Source organism: Oncorhynchus mykiss, chromosome 11, assembly GCF_057628025.1.
Source record: "Oncorhynchus mykiss isolate SJ-2025 chromosome 11, ASM5762802v1, whole genome shotgun sequence".
Taxonomy (NCBI): Eukaryota; Metazoa; Chordata; class Actinopteri; order Salmoniformes; family Salmonidae; genus Oncorhynchus; species Oncorhynchus mykiss.
Genome location: NC_143032.1, coordinates 63548940 through 63569487, shown reverse-complemented (window position 1 = coordinate 63569487; position 20548 = coordinate 63548940). Strand labels below are relative to the sequence as shown.

The 20548-nt window shown below is 40.5% G+C and overlaps 5 protein-coding genes across 24 annotated transcripts in view; 2 read left to right on the top strand and 3 right to left on the bottom strand.

Annotated features, from left to right (window-relative positions):
• LOC110536160 (kinesin-like protein KIF2A) overlaps nt 1–4277 on the top strand; it is a 30628-nt gene extending 26351 nt beyond the window's left edge. For all 13 annotated transcript variants that reach the window (XM_090190884.1, XM_090190889.1, XM_090190882.1 and 10 more), the window contains one exon: nt 3476–4277. In XM_090190884.1, coding sequence (XP_090047010.1) covers nt 3476–3564 — 89 coding nt within the window. In that variant the 3' untranslated portion in view covers nt 3565–4277. The remainder of the gene's footprint in view (nt 1–3475) is intronic.
• Nucleotides 4278–5058: 781 nt separating this feature from the next.
• Nucleotides 5059–10089, bottom strand: dimt1l (DIM1 dimethyladenosine transferase 1-like (S. cerevisiae)). The gene is given in 12 exon segments (NM_001165139.1): nt 5059–5517; nt 5620–5726; nt 5843–5906; nt 6006–6070; nt 7819–7911; nt 8115–8238; nt 8587–8636; nt 8739–8832; nt 8940–9001; nt 9101–9187; nt 9374–9447; nt 9926–10089. Coding segments are annotated over 12 exon segments (921 nt in total). The 5' UTR covers nt 9984–10089; the 3' UTR covers nt 5059–5474.
• A 165-nt stretch (nt 10090–10254) lies between these two features.
• cenph (centromere protein H) lies at nt 10255–13937 on the bottom strand. The gene is made up of 10 exons (XM_021621758.3): nt 13812–13937; nt 13361–13495; nt 12666–12721; nt 12520–12568; nt 12335–12403; nt 12079–12135; nt 11600–11663; nt 11341–11392; nt 10937–11097; nt 10255–10586 (listed from the first exon to the last, which is right to left on the bottom strand). The coding sequence occupies exons 2-10, from the start codon at nt 13480–13482 to the stop codon at nt 10491–10493; spliced, it is 726 nt and encodes a 241-aa protein (XP_021477433.1). The 5' UTR covers nt 13483–13495; nt 13812–13937; the 3' UTR covers nt 10255–10490.
• An 87-nt stretch (nt 13938–14024) lies between these two features.
• Nucleotides 14025–17051, top strand: kgd4 (alpha-ketoglutarate dehydrogenase subunit 4). Of its 7 annotated transcripts, none has more exons than XM_021621761.3 (6): nt 14028–14114; nt 14382–14412; nt 14624–14716; nt 15339–15402; nt 15999–16192; nt 16422–17051. In XM_021621761.3, the coding sequence occupies exons 3-6, from the start codon at nt 14666–14668 to the stop codon at nt 16437–16439; spliced, it is 327 nt and encodes a 108-aa protein (XP_021477436.1). In that variant the 5' UTR covers nt 14028–14114; nt 14382–14412; nt 14624–14665; the 3' UTR covers nt 16440–17051. The 7 variants fall into 7 exon arrangements, with proteins under 7 accessions (XP_090047006.1, XP_021477436.1, XP_021477437.1 ...); XM_021621762.3 differs by having other exon boundaries at nt 14293–14412; XM_021621760.3 differs by having other exon boundaries at nt 14293–14412; nt 14624–14770.
• Nucleotides 17052–17207: 156 nt separating this feature from the next.
• Nucleotides 17208–19673, bottom strand: LOC110536163 (chronophin). Of its 2 annotated transcripts, XR_005034709.2 has the most exons (3): nt 18337–19673; nt 17694–18199; nt 17208–17548 (listed from the first exon to the last, which is right to left on the bottom strand). XR_005034709.2 is itself a non-coding variant. In XM_021621757.3 (2 exons), the coding sequence occupies exons 1-2, from the start codon at nt 18938–18940 to the stop codon at nt 17874–17876; spliced, it is 930 nt and encodes a 309-aa protein (XP_021477432.1). In that variant the 5' UTR covers nt 18941–19673; the 3' UTR covers nt 17208–17873. The 2 variants fall into 2 exon arrangements, 1 of the variants encoding a protein (XP_021477432.1); XM_021621757.3 differs by having other exon boundaries at nt 17208–18199.
• Nucleotides 19674–20548: the final 875 nt, after the last annotated feature.

Here is a 20548-nt window from a genome sequence, read left to right as displayed (position 1 = left end):
ACCTTATGTAAACTTAGGCTACAGTTTGGATGACAGTTACTGTATTGAAAATGCACAAAGCTGCACTTCTATGGCATATATCAATTTTAACAGTACTATTTACATATTACTGTATGTGGGTTATTGATTGAAAGAGACTGGACAACCCAAGGGGCACAAAGGGAAAAAAACTAAATTAGAAAGAAACACAGGAAACCACCCCTAAGGCACAACTTTGCCCGCAGCACTATTGTGCTGTCTCTACACATCCAGACGTTCCTGTCTGTCGGCCCACATATTCTCATCCACATCACAACGGATATTTTCCCTCCAATGCAACGTGGAAAGAATCTTTTGGAATGCCTTATCCATCCTCTGCAGGCGTCTACTGTGATGTCCTCACATGCTGCATCCATTGCAGCCAGCAGGGTCATCTGTGTGTGTGGCTGACGATCGTACACCTTCCACCTCCATGCTGAAAATAACTCCTCAATTGGGTTAAGGAATGGTGAATAAGGTGGGAGGAATTCTATGAGCATCCTCGGGTGGGTCACAAACCATTGCCTTATGATGTTTGATCGATGGAAACTCACATTATCACAAATGACCACATACTTTGGCAAATCCTCTCTAAACAGACCCCTCTCATCATCAGGGATGAGAGCCCTGTAGAGAGTCTCTAAAAAGTTGAGTAGATGCTGGGTGTTGTATGGCCTTATAAGGGGGATATAGGTTAGGACACCATGCTCCGAAAATAGCAGCACACATGGTGATATTTCCTCCCCGTTGGCCTGGCAAATCCACAGTAGCTCAGTGACCGATGATATTCCGACCCCGCCTTCTGCATTTGGTCAGGTTCAAGCCAGCCTCATCCACGTATACAAAGTTGTGAGAGGGTTCACTTGATTCCAACTCCATTATACGCTATATTCCAGAACACACAGTTGAATTTGTTTTGGTAAGGAAGAGTGACATAAAATGTACATATATTGCATGTTCCTTCCACAGCAATGGAAATGTGTGCAGTTTATGCTTACTGTACTATGTATCACTATAAAATGTTGCTGTAAAGTAGTTACATAGATATATGTTTTACCTGTACATACTGGTACCATATCTCCTTAACTCTGTCCTCATTCCTTTGGAATGGTACACGGTACAGCTGTTTCATACTCATCTGGTTTCTATGCAGCACCCTGTCGATGGTTGAGATGCTAACCGTATGGATGTTTTCAAAGACATCGTTGTCTTCTATAATGGTCCTTTGTATTTCCCTGAGTCTCATGGCATTGTTTACTCGGACCATGGTGCAAATAGCCTCCTCCTGTTGAGGTGTGAAAAGGTGTCCTCTGCCACCGGTTTGAGGTAATCTTGCAGTCCTATGTGGGGAAAAATGCAGTGATGCATCGCACACTTTCACATAGACAAAAACTATGCGAACACACATTTTACTGTAAAACATACAGGTGGGTGCATGTAAGGTGCAGTATGTATCTGTATAGAGTATATTTCTGTATGCTGTGAAATACAAGTGGACTACTGTAATATGAAGCATTGTAGGAAGTATACAGTATACTGCTAATATACAGTAACACTGCACTGTACATTGGTGGACATACCTGTTCTCTCTTCTAAACGTTTGAACTATTGAGGACACGGTTGATCTCCCAATATTCGGCTGCACCCTTCGACCCGCCTCAGCCATTGTAAGGCCATGATTGACAACATGGTCTACAATAGTGGCCCTTATGTCATCAGATATGCGCCTATGTCCTCTTCTGCCTCTTCCTCTGTTTTGCCTTCCACCACGCATCCTTGCTCCTCTTCTTCCTCCTCTTGGCTGTTGACCCTGTTCGTTTCCTGGTCCATCCATTATTGGAAAATTGCAACTCTATGTTGTGGTCTGTCTATATATGCTTGCCAATTGATTCTTCATGAGATGCATCTTTGAGCAATTTAGACAACTGGTTGATTGTTGGTTGAACTAACACTTTACATTCCTTCATGAGTGAGGGTCAATTTCACCTGCATGATTCATCAATTCACGTTTTTGTACAAAAGGTCTAATAGAAATGTGTAAAACTATGCTTGACAGTTTATGACAAATAGCTCAACAATTTTGCATGTAATGGCTTATGCAAGGAACTAATGCCTAGATGTTTTGAGGGGTAAGACTATTCAACAGAGAACCATCTGCTATATTTTGATCAACATGACATGAGCAATTGATCATGTGGAAAAAAGCTGTACATTATCAATTGCAATTTGTTCAAAGGAATAAGAAATTGCTTTAATGATGTGCACAAGTGACTAGATGATTTGGAATTTGTACAAGTAGTATCAAGAATTGCACTTTTGATCTAAGAAATGCACCAAAGCTACTGAGAAAAACTGTAAGAGCAATTGGAGGCCACGGAAGGAGAGTTGTAATGGCATTGAAGCTTGCCTGGAGGGTTGTTAACACAGTGTCCAAAGAAGGGCCAGAAGTATACAGAATGGTGTAATTTGCGTAGAGGTGGATCAGAGACTCACCAGCAGCAAGAGCGACATCATTGATGTATACAGAGAAGAGAGTCGGTCCAAGATTTGAACCCTGTGGCACCCCCATAGAGACTGCCAGGGGTCCGGACAGCAGACCCTCCGATTTGACACACTGAACTCTATCAGAGAAGTAGTTGATGTGAAGAGTCAACTCAATTACAGTTAAATTTGTAACTGAGTTGTTTTTTAAATTTATATTGGAAGGATTTAATAATTTGCAATTATGTCTACTTATGATAAGGTCAAATGTTTGTTTCTGTCTCCATATGATATGGTAAATATATCCAATGCAAAAAAACATCTACTTTTAAATGGTATTAATATTAATTTGCATATATTTCCATTAATTCCCATATATTCCTGTTAATTCTCAAAGTTTCCACGTTTTGAATATTCCCCCAAATTTGCAACCCTAGTTGCAACCGAGGACAGACGATTTTTACGCGCATCAGCGATCCTGTTCCGTGAGCTTGTGTGGGGTGCCACTTCGCAGCTGTTGCTCCCCGATGTCTCCACTTCACAATAACAGAACTTGCAGTTGACCGGGGCAGCTCCTATTAGGGCAGAAATTTGCCATCCCATGATGGTGCCATGTTGAAAGTCACTGACCCTTCAGTACGGGCCATTCTTCTGCCAATATTTGTCTATGGAGATTGCATGGCTGTGTACTCAATTTTGTACACCTTTCTGCAACGTGTGTGGCTGAAATAGCCAAATCCACTCATTTGAAGGGGTGTCCACATGCTCAAAATTAGCTATTTATTTTGACTCCTGGCGTATGCATGCCAGCATATTTGTATTATTCACCACCTCTTTCGTTATTTTGTTGATTTTGGTCTCTGCATGTATCACCGTTGACATTCAGTAGTAGGTTTAACCTTTATTAACATGAGTCATCGTATTCTTTTAATAAGCAGTAATATCTAATCCACTCTTTCTGCTTCTTTCTTTTCAGATAAAGTCAACTCGTTCCGCTCGTCGCTCCAAGAAGAGGAACAAGCCAGTAAGCAGATCAATCCTAAGAGGCCACGTGCCCTGCTGTAGACCAGACCTGACATGGGGGTGTGGTCTTTGTGTGTGGAATGGGCAGTGGCACATACAGGAACATGAATATAAAAACGTGGCACAGCTGTCACAAACAAAGAAACGGACTCATCTGTTTTCTAATCAGGCTCACCACGGATGTCATCAGAAATAACAGGAGGGGAATGCAACCTTGGATCCCTTTTATAGCTGATTTTACATTTTCACTCTTGTTTTGCCCTGTTCTATTTAATTGTTTTACTTTTTTGTACTTTAAATTGAACGGCTGTTGACTTGTCTTCATCAGAGACCATGTTGGTTGTGCTTTTGGGTTCTACAACACCAGTGTTGTGTATTCTGGTAGGTCAGATTGACATGTATGCATGTGCAACTCTCTGTTGGCTTCCAACTCGTGTGGTTGATTCCCTGCTCAGTTGGCACTGTACAGAATAGACATTACTCTGTAGGGCCAGTCTTTCTTTCCTTCTTCAATTTCCTGAGTTGAGATGAAGTCAAATCTAGTTGTGGTTCTCATGTCTTACCAGTCCTTGTCTATAGTTTGATTCTGTGTTGTTCTCCCTGTTATTTAATACTGTAAAGTCATTTTTCACCCATTTAACTTTGTAAAGACAAATGTATAGTAAATACCACTGACCTACTGTTGCATATGTTTCTGTGTTTGCCACAGATGTAACACTGGCAGAAGTAATAAAGGGGATACCTAGTCAGTGATACCTGAAATGTGTCTTCCTCATTTAACCCAAACCCTCTGAACCAGAGTGGCAGCCTTAATCACCTCTTCAGCTCCCGGGGAACACATTGTTACCTTGTCCGCTCGGGGATTCGATCCAGCAACCTTTCGGTTACTGGCCCAACACTCTTGAGTATTCTGTTTGATTTGACCCTTGACCTGCACCACTGAAATGCCATTAGAACCTCTCTATAGTCTCCTTAACTGACAAATGCACATGCAGTCAAAATACAACCTGGATTTTACAGGGCTGAGTAACACTATGAATTTGGGCTAGATTCAATCCAGAACCCATTACAGTACGGTTGATATTTAAATGGTATTTCCGATTGCCCCGACATGCATGGTTTACTGTGAATATTGCATTTAAATTGAGCTGACACATTATATAGCCCTTGATTAATTTCCAGTTGTCATGGGTAGGAAAACCTCTAGTTTAATGATAGGATGTCCAGTAAGCAGGGTGATGTCCTTTGTTTGTAGGACCCAGAGACAGTTGTCAGGGACTGTGGTGACTCTGGCCCTGTAACTCGGCAGAAGTGACACCAGCACCATCTAGAGGCAGACTTCATAGGGAGATGGGTATAGTGCAGCAAAGCCTGTTTGAATACTTCCAAGTTGTCATTATATATTTTGCATACCTTAGCTATTACTATCCTGCTGATAACTCTTCATCGAAAAGACATAAGGTCATTTTTTTATGGTGGTAAAGCAGTCATGAATTGCGTAACTTCGTGAAACAAAGATTATCTCAGGGCTCCTCAGACATCTGACAAAGTATATTTTTCAACCTATCCATGACAACCAAGCACATACTATAGGGCTGACATTGGCATAGAACACATCTCAACAGGTACTCGCGTCACCTGTTTTATGTATGAACATCAACTATACCTGTTACCGCTTAATAAATATGTACATTTCAGCAAAACAAACAATTTCACTTATCACCAGCTTTCATGTTGATGATGAAGGTAGTAGTCCATGAGTCTGAGGTGTCTTTCTGCATTCCTCCAGCCAGTGAAAGTAGTTATCATCCAAACAAACACATGACTCTTAGATGTGATCTCAATCCATAAAAGCTTCCAGTTTCTGTTCTTTAAAGAACACTGGAGATTTAATAACTGGATATGTTTCCACCACCACTTTGTGCTCCTGCACAAAGTCCTCAGCTGTCCAGTTAGGAAAAGTGGATCCCAGCAGAGTTGAACGCGTGGAGAAGTCTAGATAGAAGACAGATGACATGAAGAATCTCAAAAAAAACAAATTAACATTAAAGGAGAAAAAAAAACTGCAAACATAATAAGAAGTCCAGCTCCACTTACACCATGAAGTCATCTATGTCCATGATCCTGGCTCGCTTCTCACTAAACTCAGCCTCCTGCAAAACACTCTCAATCTTCTTGGTGATGCTGAAGTCTGCTGGGATTTCCTGTTCCAGAAACAATCAAATGTAATGACTCGTTAACTAGTAATAAATCACCCAACCACATCCAGAATGTGAAAATATAGACTGCATAAATGGAATATTGGCATGTGTGTGCTTACCACGTTGTGTACTGAACAGTGAATCCTGTAGTTCTTCTCCAACAGCTGCTCAACTGCAGTGGACCTGGAAAGAACCATCTTCAGGCTATAGCTTGTCACACAACCATGAGGCTGACAGGATATGACCAAGAATGATTTGAATATGCTTTGTTTTGGTACTCACTTGAAACCTGCGTTGAGGGTTTTGTTTTTCCTCACAAATGCAATTCTGACGAGACCATCCCATTCCTGTTGGAGGCAAGATTACAAACCTGATCACAAGACCTACTGTGCAGCAGAACATTTAAACTCCTATCTTTCCCATGTACAGTGCCTTGCGAAAGTATTCGGCCCCCTTGAACTTTGTGACCTTTTGCCACATTTCAGGCTTCAAACATAAAGATATAAAACTGTATTTTTTTGTGAAGAATCAACAACAAGTGGGACACAATCATGAAGTGGAACGACATTTATTGGATATTTCAAACTTTTTTAACAAATCAAAAACTGAAAAATTGGGCGTGCAAAATTATTCAGCCCCTTTACTTTCAGTGCAGCAAACTCTCTCCAGAAGTTCAGTGAGGATCTCTGAATGATCCAATGTTGACCTAAATGACTAATGATGATAAATACAATCCACCTGTGTGTAATCAAGTCTCCGTATAAATGCACCTGCACTGTGATAGTCTCAGAGGTCCGTCAAAAGCGCAGAGAGCATCATGAAGAACAAGGAACACACCAGGCAGGTCCGAGATACTGTTGTGAAGAAGTTTAAAGCCGGATTTGGATACAAAAAGATTTCCCAAGCTTTAAACATCCCAAGGAGCACTGTGCAAGCGATAATATTGAAATGGAAGGAGTATCAGACCACTGCAAATCTACCAAGACCTGGCCGTCCCTCGAAACTTTCAGCTCATACAAGGAGAAGACTGATCAGAGATGCAGCCAAGAGGCCCATGATCACTCTGGATGAACTGCAGAGATCTACAGCTGAGGTGGGAGACTCTGTCCATAGGACAACAATCAGTTGTATATTGCACAAATCTGGCCTTTATGGAAGAGTGGCAAGAAGAAAGCCATTTCTTAAAGATATCCATAAAAAGTGTTGTTTAAAGTTTGCCACAAGCCACCTGGGAGACACACCAAACATGTGGAAGAAGGTGCTCTGGTCAGATGAAACCAAAATTGAACTTTTTGGCAACAATGCAAAACGTTATGTTTGGTGTAAAAGCAACACAGCTGAACACACCATCCCCACTGTCAAACGTGGTGGCAGCATCATGGTTTGGGCCTGCTTTTCTTCAGCAGGGACATGGATGATGGTTAAAATTGATGGGAAGATGGATGGAGCCAAATACAGGACCATTCTGGAAGAAAACCTGATGGAGTCTGCAAAAGACCTGAGACTGGGACGGAGATTTGTCTTCCAACAAGACAATGATCCAAAACATAAAGCAAAATCTACAATGGAATGGTTCAAAAATAAACATATCCAGGTGTTAGAATGGCCAAGTCAAAGTCCAGACCTGAATCCAATCGAGAATCTGTGGAAAGAACTGAAAACTGCTGTTCACAAATGCTCTCCATCCAACCTCACTGAGCTCGAGCTGTTTTGCAAGGAGGAATGGGAAAAAATGTCAGTCTCTCGATGTGCAAAACTGATAACATACCCCAAGCGACTTACAGCTGTAATCGCAGCAAAAGGTGGCGCTACAAAGTATTAACTTAAGGGGGCTGAATAATTTTGCACGCCCAATTTTTCAGTTTTTGTTTTGTTAAAAAAAGTTTGAAATATCCAATAAATGTCGTTCCACTTCATGATTGTGTCCCACTTGTTGTTTCTTCACCAAAAAATACAGTTTTATATATTTATGTTTGAAGCCTGAAATGTGTCAAAAGGTCGCAAAGTTCAAGGGGGCCGAATACTTTCGCAAGGCACTGTAGGTGACAGTGAACCATGTCTCTTATACAGTCACCTTCACAGAACTAACACTTACCTGGAAGTTAACAGGAGGTGGTGGGTTCTTAGGCTCTATTCTGACAACACTCGACTCCACTTTAGGAGGAGGACGGAAGTTATTCTTCCCCACCTGAGCAAGAGAGAAATGAGAATTAAGAATGAAGCAAGAATGAAACATAGCTGAGAAACACAATAGTCCGCATGCACAATGGCAGTTTCATGGCTGAGTCAATCGTTCTGTCCCAAAATGTAAATGGCATCCTATTCTCTATTATATAGTGCACTACTTTTGACCAGAGCCCATTTGGGACGCAAGCAAGAGATCCCACTGACCTTCATGAGGTGGTCTACTCGAGCCAGCAGCTGAGTGTTGATGGATAGCCTGCAGTACAGCTTGTCTCCAGGCTTGGCAACCAGACGCATGGCAAACTCTCTCTGGAACATCAGCACTGCACATCTGACAAGACACCAAATCAAACGGTTTTATCCGTTGTTTAAGTTGTTGCACTGTTTATGAGGAGAGCTTGCGAGTATGCATGTCATTGTACTGTATCCTGTGCATATGACAAATACACTTTAATTTGGCCAAATCCCAACTTGAGATCCATGCACATCACTCAAATGTCCCTAAATATCTCACATTGATAATAATGCATGATTTACACAACAGTCTGGTCTACCAATGCCTGTTTGAGGTTCACATTTGGCCCCCAAGTGTACTAATGGATGCGGGGGGGGGGGAAAATCAGACAGTATCAGGGGAGTTTTTCAGCTCTGGAACCAGCCAGCTTCTCTTGTCTCTTACCTAAAGAAAGGCCTGTGCAGAAGTAACTTGAAGACAAAAGGTGATGAAATCTGCAAAACAACAATGAAACATGTTTCTGTAGGTATGTATTACTGTCAGAATTATGCTACTGAACTGGGTAAGTGTTGGTTACTGAGGGTGATGAGTTTTACCTGGTAAGGTAAATTGGCAACACAGACATCAAAGAAAGGCAGCTCTGTTTTCAGGACATCCCCCACTAAGATCTGTAGTTTAGTTTGCATAGGCCTATTACAGACAATGAACACAGATGTCACTATCACACTTTCAACTTATACTCCCCCTTTAAGGAATTGTAAATGTATCTCAGTAGCTAAGTTATGGCAAGTACTCACGTGCACTGCACTCTCTTCTGGAGCTCAGCAACCAGCCTACCGTCCAACTCACAGGCCACTACCTTCAGACAAGGGGAAGATGAAAGCAACAGTAAGTACCAGAAGCTTCAAATAAGCCTTTAGCTACAAACATTCACTGACAGTAAGAACGCATCTCTCACCTTTTTGGCTTTCTCAAGCAGTTTGACAGTCATGTTTCCTGTGCCAGGTCCCACCTCCAACACCACATCTGTCGGCCTGAGAGCAGCCTGCCAACATGGATATCGGAATGAGTGAGCCTTCCTATCAATATCATGTTATATTGACCAGAGAGGGTACAGCTGCTTGAACATGTGAAGGCATTTCTGTGCATGCTTCTGAAAATTGTAGAAGGGGTGGTTGTGATCCTTGACCTTTACCAATGGTAAACAAAGTGGTTACAACCAGTACATTACCTTTTCAATGATTCCATTGACTACCAGTGGGTTTTTCAAGATGTGTTGACCAAGGCCAGTGTTGAACATGACCCCTAGAATACATTTACAAAAACAGTTGTTTTATGTTTTTAATTCAACTACGCAAGTCAGTTAAGAACACATTCTTATTTTACAATGAAGGCCTACCCAGGCCAAACTCTCCCCTAACCCGGACGACGCTATGCCAATTGTGCCGCCCTATGGGACTCTCGATCACGGCCAGTTGTGATACAGCCCGGGATCGAACCAGGGTCTCTAGCACGGAGATGCAGTGCCTTAGACCGCAACGCCACCTTATGCTGTTAACATAATGAACTAGCTAACTTAGTATCTACTAAATCACGCCAGATATTAGCTAACGCACGGTTAGATAGATCACGCCAGATCAAATGTCTTCTTTCTAGCCTATATAGAGCCATAAGCCTGACTAGCTAACGTTTGTTAAAAACGTATCTGCCACTGGCTAGCTCCGACTCGCACTAAGCCACTGCTAACGTTAGCTGCTAGATACTAGAAACAGCTGAAACAAACCTTGGTTTTTAACCTGTTGGTGTTGTCTGGTTTTCCTTTCTGCCCTTACTTTTGGCATTTTTCAATCGACTTTGAGACACTCCCAAAGAAAAACGAATTAGACAAAAATTGTTCCAGTCGCAACAAAAAAAAAAATCAACACGTGCAAATAACCGAAATATCCTGATTTATGACGTCTGCAGGAAATGTGCTACCGTGGTTAGAATGGTAGAAACCTTTGCCGATTGGTGCGTACCGCCATCTACTGGCAGAGCCATACACTTGTGGTTTCATCATGAATCAAATTTCTTTCCCATCCTTTCACTAAAACATTTACTACATTTCAAAACTGGTGAACAGCAGTTTTATTCATAAAAACACATGGTCAATACAAATATGCTTTTTATTGTAAAAACAACTAATGGTTTATTACAAAAATATGTCCATCTCTGATGCAGTGTATTATGCACTTTACCAAGTGCTCTTAACATCAGTTAATGTTATCTCTCCCCCCTCTCCCTTGATAACTGAACATATTATACATATAAACAATGTCACAGAAATGTTTCCCTTCCATGCGGAAAGCTCATTCCTCAGAGATGGGAATGTCCTCCAGCGTCATGGAGATGTCTCTCAATTTGGGGTCGTCTCTCCAGTTCACTTTACTGGCAATGATGATCCCCTGGAGAAAAAAAACAACATAGCATCATGAGTTCTGACATTATTAACAGAACAGGTAAAATGCTACCATCCTCTTGGCACAAAGGCTCTGTCCCAATTAAATCTCCTTTATTTAACCAGGTAGGCAAGTTGAGAACAAGTTCTCATTTACAAACCCCTTCCCCACATCCCTTTACTGATTTGGAAGGAAATGATTGGTACAAGAAATATCATGGACATTCACACAAGTCCAAAGCTTTCAGATTTGTGAGACGAAGTAATCAAGTGCACACTTCAAAATAAATGAGATATTATTGGGACACACCCTAAGAATAAAGAGCTGTATTCTTAAAGATATAGAGTGCAATTTACCCGCAGGACATTCTGTGTGATGGTGGCCATCTTCTGGTACTTCTCCAGATGAGACTGGCCTTTCTGCAGGACATTTCTGTACTTCTCTGCCTCTGGGTGCTCCCTCTTCCTCTTCAGTTCATCCATCTCCTTCATCTTCTCATGAGTGAGACGCTTTAGATCTGCAGAAAAATAAATAAAACATGTCAAAGAATAAAATATGCTTGAGGGATTTTATTTTATTCATGTCACTTATCCTCCTGAACTACACGGCAAAGTACGAAAACATTCACTAAAGAAGTGATTGTTAATCTTCATTAAAATGTAGTGAATTCTTACACCCTCATAAGAGTAGGTTCAAAAAATACATTTGAACTTTCCTATACATCCTTGGTAAAGCAGTAATTGTGTGGGTGATGTAATACCTAGCCTTTGCTTTTTAACATCTGTGATTTGGTCCTGCAGCTCACATGATTCCTTTTGACAAAGCAAACAAGAGGTCAGAAAGAACATTCCATAAATCTGCAACAATTGGTGACACCACAGCAGAGCCAAGCCAATGACTACACCGTTTTTCTGATGAAAACAATACACATTCTGTTCTCATTTATAAAACAGTAGGATAACAATCACACCATCAGATTGTTGAAAACTTCCAACCATATTGAAAACAGATGCACCCACCTGCTGAAGTGTCTTTATCTTTGAACAAAGGTCTAGGCTACAACTGGTCAGTCCCCTCATTGCTCTGGAATAAAAATATACAGGCCCCACTCTACATCAAGTAGTGCTAAAAAATATATAGTTACATGTTTTTAAATTGGTAACGTTAGTTATGTACAGTATAGGCAGGTAAAGTGTAATAACAATGTCAGTAGGGAAACAACTGATAACTATTGGTGGTTTGTGTAATTGACATTTTTACAAACAATGCAAACAAATTCAAATCAATCCCAAAGTATATCAATGGTAGTGATAATAATATTTTTATTCTCAAAGGCCAGTTTAGGAGGAACTGCTATCAATAAGACAGGGTCTATTTCCTGGCACCCTATTTCCTATATAGTAAATATGGCTCTGGTAAACAGTAGTGGACTATATAGGGAATTGGGTGCCATTTGGGACGCAAACAGGCTGTTACAATCTGCTCCTGTTGGACTTACACAGCCTCTGGATCACTCTGTTTCAGCTTCTCAGAGATGGCATGCCACACCTGCATCCTAACAAATACAACACAATGTATAATCAGTAAAAAAAAAAAAAAAAAAAAAAAGGTACTGTCCAAATGGAACTGATGCTCCAAACTTCTACTTAAAGGGTTTGCAAGCAACAAATGACTATTATCATAACTAATGCACTAGTAATTAATGGATTGAAAGACCGTTACTTTACATATCAATACAGAAATGTGATAGTTACCTGTGTAAGGCCAATGTCTTGTTAAAATGAATGATTTTTGCTTCCTCCAAAGTATTTGCATAATCCAGCCTGTGGATTATCCAGAGACAAAGAAATCCACATTTTCAAAATATGAGTTGAGAAAATATTCCTTTTAGTTATGGATAGGCCTACATGAGACGATATTGCAAACTAAAGACACTCACAAGTCTTTCTCAGCATCAGATGCACTGCAAGAAGATCTTTTGCTTTTTCCTGTTAAAGAACATTTGAAATTGCTAAATAATTACAGTCTTATTGTCACATAGTATATCAGCATACCCAATTCAGTAATAAAGGTAATGTAATTTACCTGCTTGGAGCTTCACTGCCATCTCAAAACATTGATTTGACATCTGTTCTTTCATCCTGAGGGGAGAAACACTCATGAATGTAGAATTTAATACCAAGTCTTGTTAAGCAGTGTCAGCTACATTCATAGGTAACTGCCAAAATAAAGGAAACACCAACATAAAGTCTCTTAATAGGGCGTTGGGCCTCCACGAGCCAGAACAGCTTCAATTGCACCTTGCCAGAAGATACCAACCATTCCGAGCTGCATTGAGATCGTAAAGCAGTCATGGTTACATTAAGAAACCATGGAGCCGGCACGAGATATTGGTCGGGAAAGAGTACCTCAATGCAGGGATGGGATATGCCACTGTGCTCAAAATTGTACCTTTATCCACACTGCTCCATTGAGAAGATTGAAAATACTGCTAATTTTCCAGGAAAACTGCCCTTTTCGACCTCATGCTGAAGTACAGGGGCTATCCCATCCCTTCATTGAGGCACGTTTCCCAAAGAAACCCCACCTGGATGGAAGCACCTGATTCAGTATACTTTGTATCCCTCATTTACTCAAGTGTTTCTATTATTTTGGCAGTTACCTGTATTACATACTCTATGACAGATGGGTTGGTTAAATGGTAATTCTGAATGATACATATTCATCTGAAAGTATTGTAGAATGATTGAATGATCTATAGATAAGAATTGTGGAGAAACCTTAGCATCTCTGCAGGTGAGCTGTCCTTCTGTCCATTGTCAACCGTAGTAGCCTGAAAACCATTCAATGCCACGGTCTCAAGACTTGAGGCAAGGTTATCCAGTCTATCCAAGGACTCCATGTTCAATTATTACCTGGAAAATTAAATAGTGTCAGTCAGTGTGTTCACCGCCAACGTCAAGAGAACCATAGAGAAGAACAATCAACTCAAGGAAAGGACATTTAGCTATGATTTTCTGTAATTGTTTAACTCTGCAATTACTTTTCCATCTAAGTCAGTGAAACCAGAGATGATCTGTGAACGACTTTGATAAAGGCAAGCAGACAACCCCAGCTAAAGTTAGCTAGCCAGCTAAATTACAGGAATGTCGGGCAAGAACTTGAAAGCAACTAATTAATTAACACTAACTGAAATATAATATATAATACAGACGTTTATATAATACGTACCCTTTTCTTAGTTTTCAATACACAAACAATGTATGGATTCCTTTTAGCGGTTAACTTGCAAACCAATACAACATTTCTACTCAACTGAAGTGAGAAGTCTAATCCTATTGGACAAGTCATTTTAACAATTTCCGTAACAATATTTCCATTGGTTAAACGTCACGTCCTTTAAAATTCGACTCGATGATAGGCTCTTGGTGCAATATTGAATATACCGCCAGGAAATTAAGACTAACCACGTGACCAAGTAATTCTTCAGTATCCCCCCCGCTTTTTTCTAGGCGGAGTAAAATTAAATTACCGGTAGGTTATTTTCCTTTGCTAACCGCAGTTGTCATTGCTTATACTCTATAGTGATTATTTGGACATATAAAACAATGTTAATTTTCAATGGACCCTACGTAGCTCAATGTGGTTGATGGAATTTGTCTGCTACCAGCATTTTGATCGATTAAGAGGATTTTCCTTGTGTTATTCTTAGAAATCAAGTTGGTGCAAGCAAAAGTAACGTTTGACAGTAATGGCATGAGAAACTGACCTGAACGTTTACTGTTATTTCGAATAATAAAGCCTATTTTCAGCTGACTGCATCTATACAAAGGTAAGAAATTCTGAAGGGTTTGGAGCCCGTACATAGATGTTTTATTCTGTATTTGACTCTGAATGTGACGGTGTTATCCGCCGGTGACCCGGTTAGCTTTTTGACAGCTCACATTCGCATCACATCCCATCCATACCGTTGTTCTCAATCTATGGTTTCCATACAGTGGACTTGGTTATTTTCACATGACAAATGCTCTGGTACTTTTTAGGAACTGCGAATTGTTTTCAACCGGAAGAAGACCCGTGAGGTCATGGGGGGCAAAGTCAGTAGCAAAATGGCGACTGTTGGGCGGGTTGTACAGGTACGCTTGTCTAACTGGGTCATTTATCGCTCTGCAACAACTATTGTCACTCAAGTGAGTACATTTAAAAGTTGACTAGTTAATGTAAGACGTTACGGTTTCAAGGTCAGAAACCAGCGACATTTATGTTATTGCTGTGCATCCCCAAAGCTAACGAGCAAGCTACCCGTGCTAATGCCCTTGTTGGTCTGCATGAAATTCCAAAATGTTAGCATGTAGTTAGCTAGTATATAGATGAAAGTTGACTGACTAACTAGCTCCACTCTAACTGGCATAAGTGTAACATTTATTTATGTGGTTTGGCTTTGAACTAAAGCTATAAATAGCAAGTTCATTAATCAGTAGTTCTTGCTTTCAAAGTGTTTACTCTAGCTAGCTAATTTATCTTGTCCAGTAGCTAGCTGGCTAGTTATCGCCATGCAGCTTCCCAGTATGCAGTTTATTCAAAGTAATGATAAACATGTGTAGGCCTACAATACAATATGTTATGGCATTGTTTTCACTTCATATCATTAAACAGTATATAGGACTGTCTGGCTGCAAAAGACAAGTGTGTCATAACAACTACTTTTAATTTAAGTGGTTGATTTAATTTGTCTGGTTTCATTTGACTACCTTTCAGGCTGTGAAACCTCATGCTCCACTAATCAAGTTTCCCAGCAGAGAGGGGGTACCCAGGCCGAATGGTGAGTAGCAACTTGTCAGTTTGATGTTGCACTAGCTATTTTTTTATTTTCGTCCATGCATAGTGCTAATCCTATTGAAGAGGACATTCCACCCTTTGACTGTTCAGGGACTCGGCTACTGTATGCAATTATGCTTTGTTCGTCAACATGTAGCCAGCCTATTGCATATCAATGTGTTGGTTGCATGTTGATTAGTTGCATTAACTTGAACATGATAGGCAGTATGAATTGCGTCAAACAATGTTCTATTGTAATATTACTTTGTAGCTCTCCGCATTAAAAACATTTGTCCTCTGTTAGTTTGACATTATGTTGGCCAACCTGGGTATTGTTATGAGGTTATTTTCATATAAAAGGGGAAACACTGACTTGATTTTCCATTTAAAAAAACATGTCAACGACTGTAATTTAGGAAAAGGTTATTTTAGTCCTTTCCAATTTCATTATAGAAACAGTGCTATGAATGTGCTAATCGAAGCAATAAAAGTGATGAATTAAAATAACATAAAACACAAAGGATGTTTAAAACAAAGTCACTGATTTTAAAAGCTACATGAATATTGTTTAAAAACAAACAACCATTTCCTCTGTTTCAGTCCAAGAGGCTCTTAAAACATTAGCAGTCAGCTCTCCTAGTCCACCTCCACTTGTAGTGCCGCTGCCGTTATCAAGACCCCCTGGACCTCTCACTTGGCTCCCTGGAACCCCAGACAGCTTGGCCACAGTGAAGGAACTCCCCCAAAGATACCGCAGGAGAGCACTGGAAGCAGAAGAGATGGACTATATTCAGGTTAATGCCTATCTGTGGCACTGAAGAAGTGCTGTAATTGTGTGGTATTGTTGATTTTAAAAAGTAACAGGTGGTAACATACGGCTACACTCATGGGTATGATATGTGCTTTGAATTCAGCCCGTAGTGTTACAGAAGGCATCCCGGGTACACAAAGTGCATTAACTGTTACCTTAGTGTTGTAATACAGTTAAGATCTCACTAACCACTCTTCTGGTTTATTTTTCAGCGTGGTGGACCAGAGTAAAGTTGAGTGACTCAGTGAATGCAACCACGGTCCTTATCTGTGGAAATCAATTTCTTTGCCTAATTTTGTTCTTCAACAAGAGGACCTGCTGCAACACCTCATTAAACGTCATGCAGAATAAAGATTTTATTCATGTTGAAATTGTACATATAAAGTTTATTTTTAAAGATGTGACTGTAGATATTTTTTGCTTGATTCTACCTTAATTTCAATGGGTACATTTTAATTGTTTTATTTTAGAAAAGCCATTACAGTAAATCTTCCAATTATATTATTTGTTCAGCACCCACCTCATTCAGTGCTCACTATTTTACACCTTCACTTAATTCAATCCTTGAAGGTTAATGTTGGCATCAACAGTACATCTGTGTACCATTGACCAGCCCTTTATCCCATCCCTACACTACATTGTTGTCGAAAGTTGCATATTTATGACAAGACTGAATTACGCCACAAAACTGAAGAAAATGAAGGGCTCATTTCTCATGGCCCAGATTAACATGGATTAATCTGGTGCAAGTTTGTTCGGGTACAAAGCAAGTAGGATACATAATGGAAGTGAATGGATTTTGTTTGATATTGGACAAGAATGATTAAAATGATTACTGTGAACTTGCCTGTGATTTTATATTTAAGATGGCATTTGTGCCACAGTGGGTAAACAATGGACCTTAACACACACTCTTATACATATTAGACCATTAACATCTAACTTGGTTTTATGTCTGGTGTTGAGTATTTAGAGTGACTGAGACAGGAGCGTTCAGATATCATAAAATATACATTTATTGGATCTGACAATACATGTCAAACACCACACCCAAGGGAAAGTCTAATGAATGTCAAATCTCACATTTCAGTCTTCCAGCAAAGGAGTTCACAACAGGGATAGTTCAACTGACAGTACTGGCACCAGTTGTATTAAATTACAAGATCATAATACATTGAAAAGACAGTCATTATCTCAAAGCTTTTTTTCAAACGTTTTCAGTATTTCTCCAATACTATTTGTGCATTGATTGCCTCATCAATGTGGTAAGTCTGCAACGGTCACAGGCCATTCAGAAATATGGATCTTCACATGTTCTTCTAAAACCAATAAGGGATACCTGAAACAGACCACATCACGTTTACATCACTATACACATCAAAAATGCATTGGAATATTTACAGCAGGCCTACACGCACTGCCAAAAATTTCAACATTATTGAGACCTGATTGCTAAAACCTTTAATGTTAACAAACGGCATTACCTGGGATGAGTAGTTCTTACAACCAATACTGGAATAAAGAAGTAACATTTCACTCCTGATCCTACAACTGTTTTTCTTAAATTTAGTAATATTTTGAACAGTCAGTTGTTATAAGACAGTTATAACAGCAGAGTCACTCAAAACTGGTGAACGGACAACACCACCATCTGAAACACAAAGTCAGTCCTCAAATGCAGGTAAGAAGTCAGCAATGGTATCCACTACATAGTCTGGTACAAAGCTCTGATTTGTGGAGTGATCACTGTCTCTGTACTCCTGGGCTGTCTTCATCTGAGAGATCCCTGTGAGTGTAAGCATGGTATCCAGGCCACAGTTGGCCCCAAACAGCATGTCTGTCTCCAGGCGGTCACCCACCATCAGGCACTGGGCTGGGTCAACTCTGAACTGGCTGGAGATGCACTCAAACATGAAGGGGCTGGGCTTGCCTATCACCATAGCCTTCCGACCTGTGGCCACTTCCAGCGCTGCTGTCAGACACCCAGAACCTGACAGAGAGAGATGGGGGTTGGAAATAGAGTACATGTTATTATTTTTTTATCTAGCTCTGCTCCTCTCTTCCACACGCACACCAGTCGGTTAGTTTACTAGCTAGGTTAGTTAGTGCACAGCATCGGTACCATACCTGGCAATATCCTTCCATCTTGCAGCGGGTGCCAGGGGTCCACATCAGTGGCCAAAAACAGACACTCTGGATCCCGCAAATAGCAGGAGGCTTTGGCCAATTTAAGGAAGGTAAACTTGTCATCATGTCCAACGAGGACCGCTTTGACATCCGAGGCCAATGCGCAGTTAAATATAGTGCCGTCAGGCGCGTCTTCGTCACCAACGAAAGAAATGCCAGCCTGTAACAGTTCATTACGCACTCCCTCTCCGCCGATGACAAACACCTTACCTTGCACCTTAGCGACATCTCTCAGGTAAAGCGCCGAACAATACGAGGAGCTGAATATCTGCTCTTGCATAACACCAGTAAAGCCCAGACGGTAGAACTTGTTCACGTAATTCTTACGTGGCCTAGTGCAATTGTTTGTAACGAAAAACACGTTTTTGCCGTGTTTGATCAAAGAACTCACCACCTTAGGGGCACCAGTTATTGCCTCTTCTCCGTGCCATATCACGCCATCGCAATCGAAAAGGAAGAAATCTTTTGCATTAAGCAGATTTCTTATTTGAGAGCCTCCAATCTTCAGACATCCCTTGAAGCCGAGGGCGCGTGCGCCGGCCATTCTTAACGTTAGATAGCCAATTTCTCACCTTTTCATATGCCAAAATCTACTGCAATGTCATAGGTTTCAACCACAATTTGACCTTTCATAATCAAGAAGATTTAACCACGCCTTTCTGTAATGATAAACCAATGAAACTGCAGCGTTCGCATTGTATCCAACGTTGTTACAATGGGCGGATTCGATTATGCTCAGCCGCGGGGCACATCAACGGGCAAAAATCACATCTCACATCAACGGGCAAAAACGGGGAGGAGGGCAATTCTCAAATCGAACGGTAATCTGTGTGTAACCGGTGTGAAATGACTAGCTAGTTAGCGGGGTGCACACTAATAATGTTTCGATCGGTGACGTCACTCGCTCTGAGACCTTGAAGTAGTTGTTCCCCTTGCTCTGAAAGGGTTGTGGCTTTTGAAAGGGGCACCTGGCTCATGCCCGGGAGGCAGCCCGGTTCCAAATCGAATGCAATCGATTTCCAACCGAAACACGCCTACACGGGCCCTGGGAACTTTAATCGATCCCCTTCAATGGAACCAGAAAGTTCGGTTGTAACATGGACACTCTTTTCACCGCATTTCTCCTAGTGGTCGTAGATTTCAACAGCACACTGCATCGAGAACGAGCCGAGCACCCGCCCAAATCCGGATTGTGGACAAAATGTATTGAATTTACATTTTATTTAAATGTTGCATAATCTGAAAAATGGTAAAGCAAAACAAACCCTAAATCCCTGTAAAGCCTTTTGTATTTAAAAAAAATAAATGTTTATACCCCTGTGTATAAAGTTTGTCTGCATTAGTTGGTATACTGTTTTGTAAGATACTTTGTGTAATGAGTTGTTAATCAAATAAAAGGCCATATCGTGGAATCTTTTTCAACACATCTAACTACAGTAATGGTTGTTACCATTTTATCATGGAGGTAAATTACAAAGATGAAGTAATGTCATCCCAGAATTATTATTACCTTTGTTTAACTAGGCAAATCAGTTAAGAACAAATTCTTATTTTTAATGACGGCCTATTAACTATGGGTTAACTGCCTTGTTCAGGGGCAGAACGACAGATTTTTACCTTGTCAACTCGGGGATTCGATCTTGCAACCTTTCGGTTACTAGTCCAACGCTCTAACCGGGGCGGCAGGTAGCCTTATTCGCGTTATGTTTGCTATTTCATACAGCCACAGAATAGAATGATTTTGTATTCAGATTTTGCATCGTTGTTTTAACCTACTAAACTAGACATAATATTGTATACTGTGCTCAAAGTACATTTTGATTTCAAAACTTTAAGTACCACTAACACATTCTTAGTACTGTTAGAAAAGTACACATTGATTAACAATGCCAGACACGATGTGACTACTACAGAACCCGAGATACATTATGCCAAAAACCCCTATAATGTAGTTTTCTTCGGGAACACACAGTAAACATGTCATCCTTGGGCCAATCAGTGTAATTTGTAAAAGACGTCTCTTTATGGCAAGAGCATCATTCACTCAACTTTCATCAAAATGTCTGCGATATCACGTGGCTTAGCTAGACTCATTTCCCTGAGCATGTGTGCCAAATTTCAGTACACAAGTCAAACAGATCAAAAGATATAA

What these genes read in the sequence shown, in the direction of transcription:
- cenph (XM_021621758.3), bottom strand. Translation starts at nt 13,482, where the DNA reads ATGGAGTCCTTGGATAGACTGGATAACCTTGCCTCAAGTCTTGAGACC. An exon ending in AGATAAAGACACTTCAGCAG is followed by an intron (nt 11,393 to 11,599) that starts GTGGGTGCATCT and finishes CTTTGTCAAAAG; the next exon opens with GAATCATGTGAGCTGCAGGA. An exon ending in TGTTAAAAAGCAAAGGCTAG is followed by an intron (nt 11,098 to 11,340) that starts GTATTACATCAC and finishes ATTTTTCTGCAG; the next exon opens with ATCTAAAGCGTCTCACTCAT.
- kgd4 (XM_021621760.3), top strand. Translation starts at nt 14,666, where the DNA reads ATGGGGGGCAAAGTCAGTAGCAAAATGGCGACTGTTGGGCGGGTTGTA. An exon ending in CAACAACTATTGTCACTCAA is followed by an intron (nt 14,771 to 15,338) that starts GTGAGTACATTT and finishes ACTACCTTTCAG; the next exon opens with GCTGTGAAACCTCATGCTCC. An exon ending in GGGGGTACCCAGGCCGAATG is followed by an intron (nt 15,403 to 15,998) that starts GTGAGTAGCAAC and finishes CCTCTGTTTCAG; the next exon opens with TCCAAGAGGCTCTTAAAACA.
- LOC110536163 (XM_021621757.3), bottom strand. Translation starts at nt 18,940, where the DNA reads ATGGCCGGCGCACGCGCCCTCGGCTTCAAGGGATGTCTGAAGATTGGA. An exon ending in AGATGGAAGGATATTGCCAG is followed by an intron (nt 18,200 to 18,336) that starts GTATGGTACCGA and finishes TCTCTCTGTCAG; the next exon opens with GTTCTGGGTGTCTGACAGCA.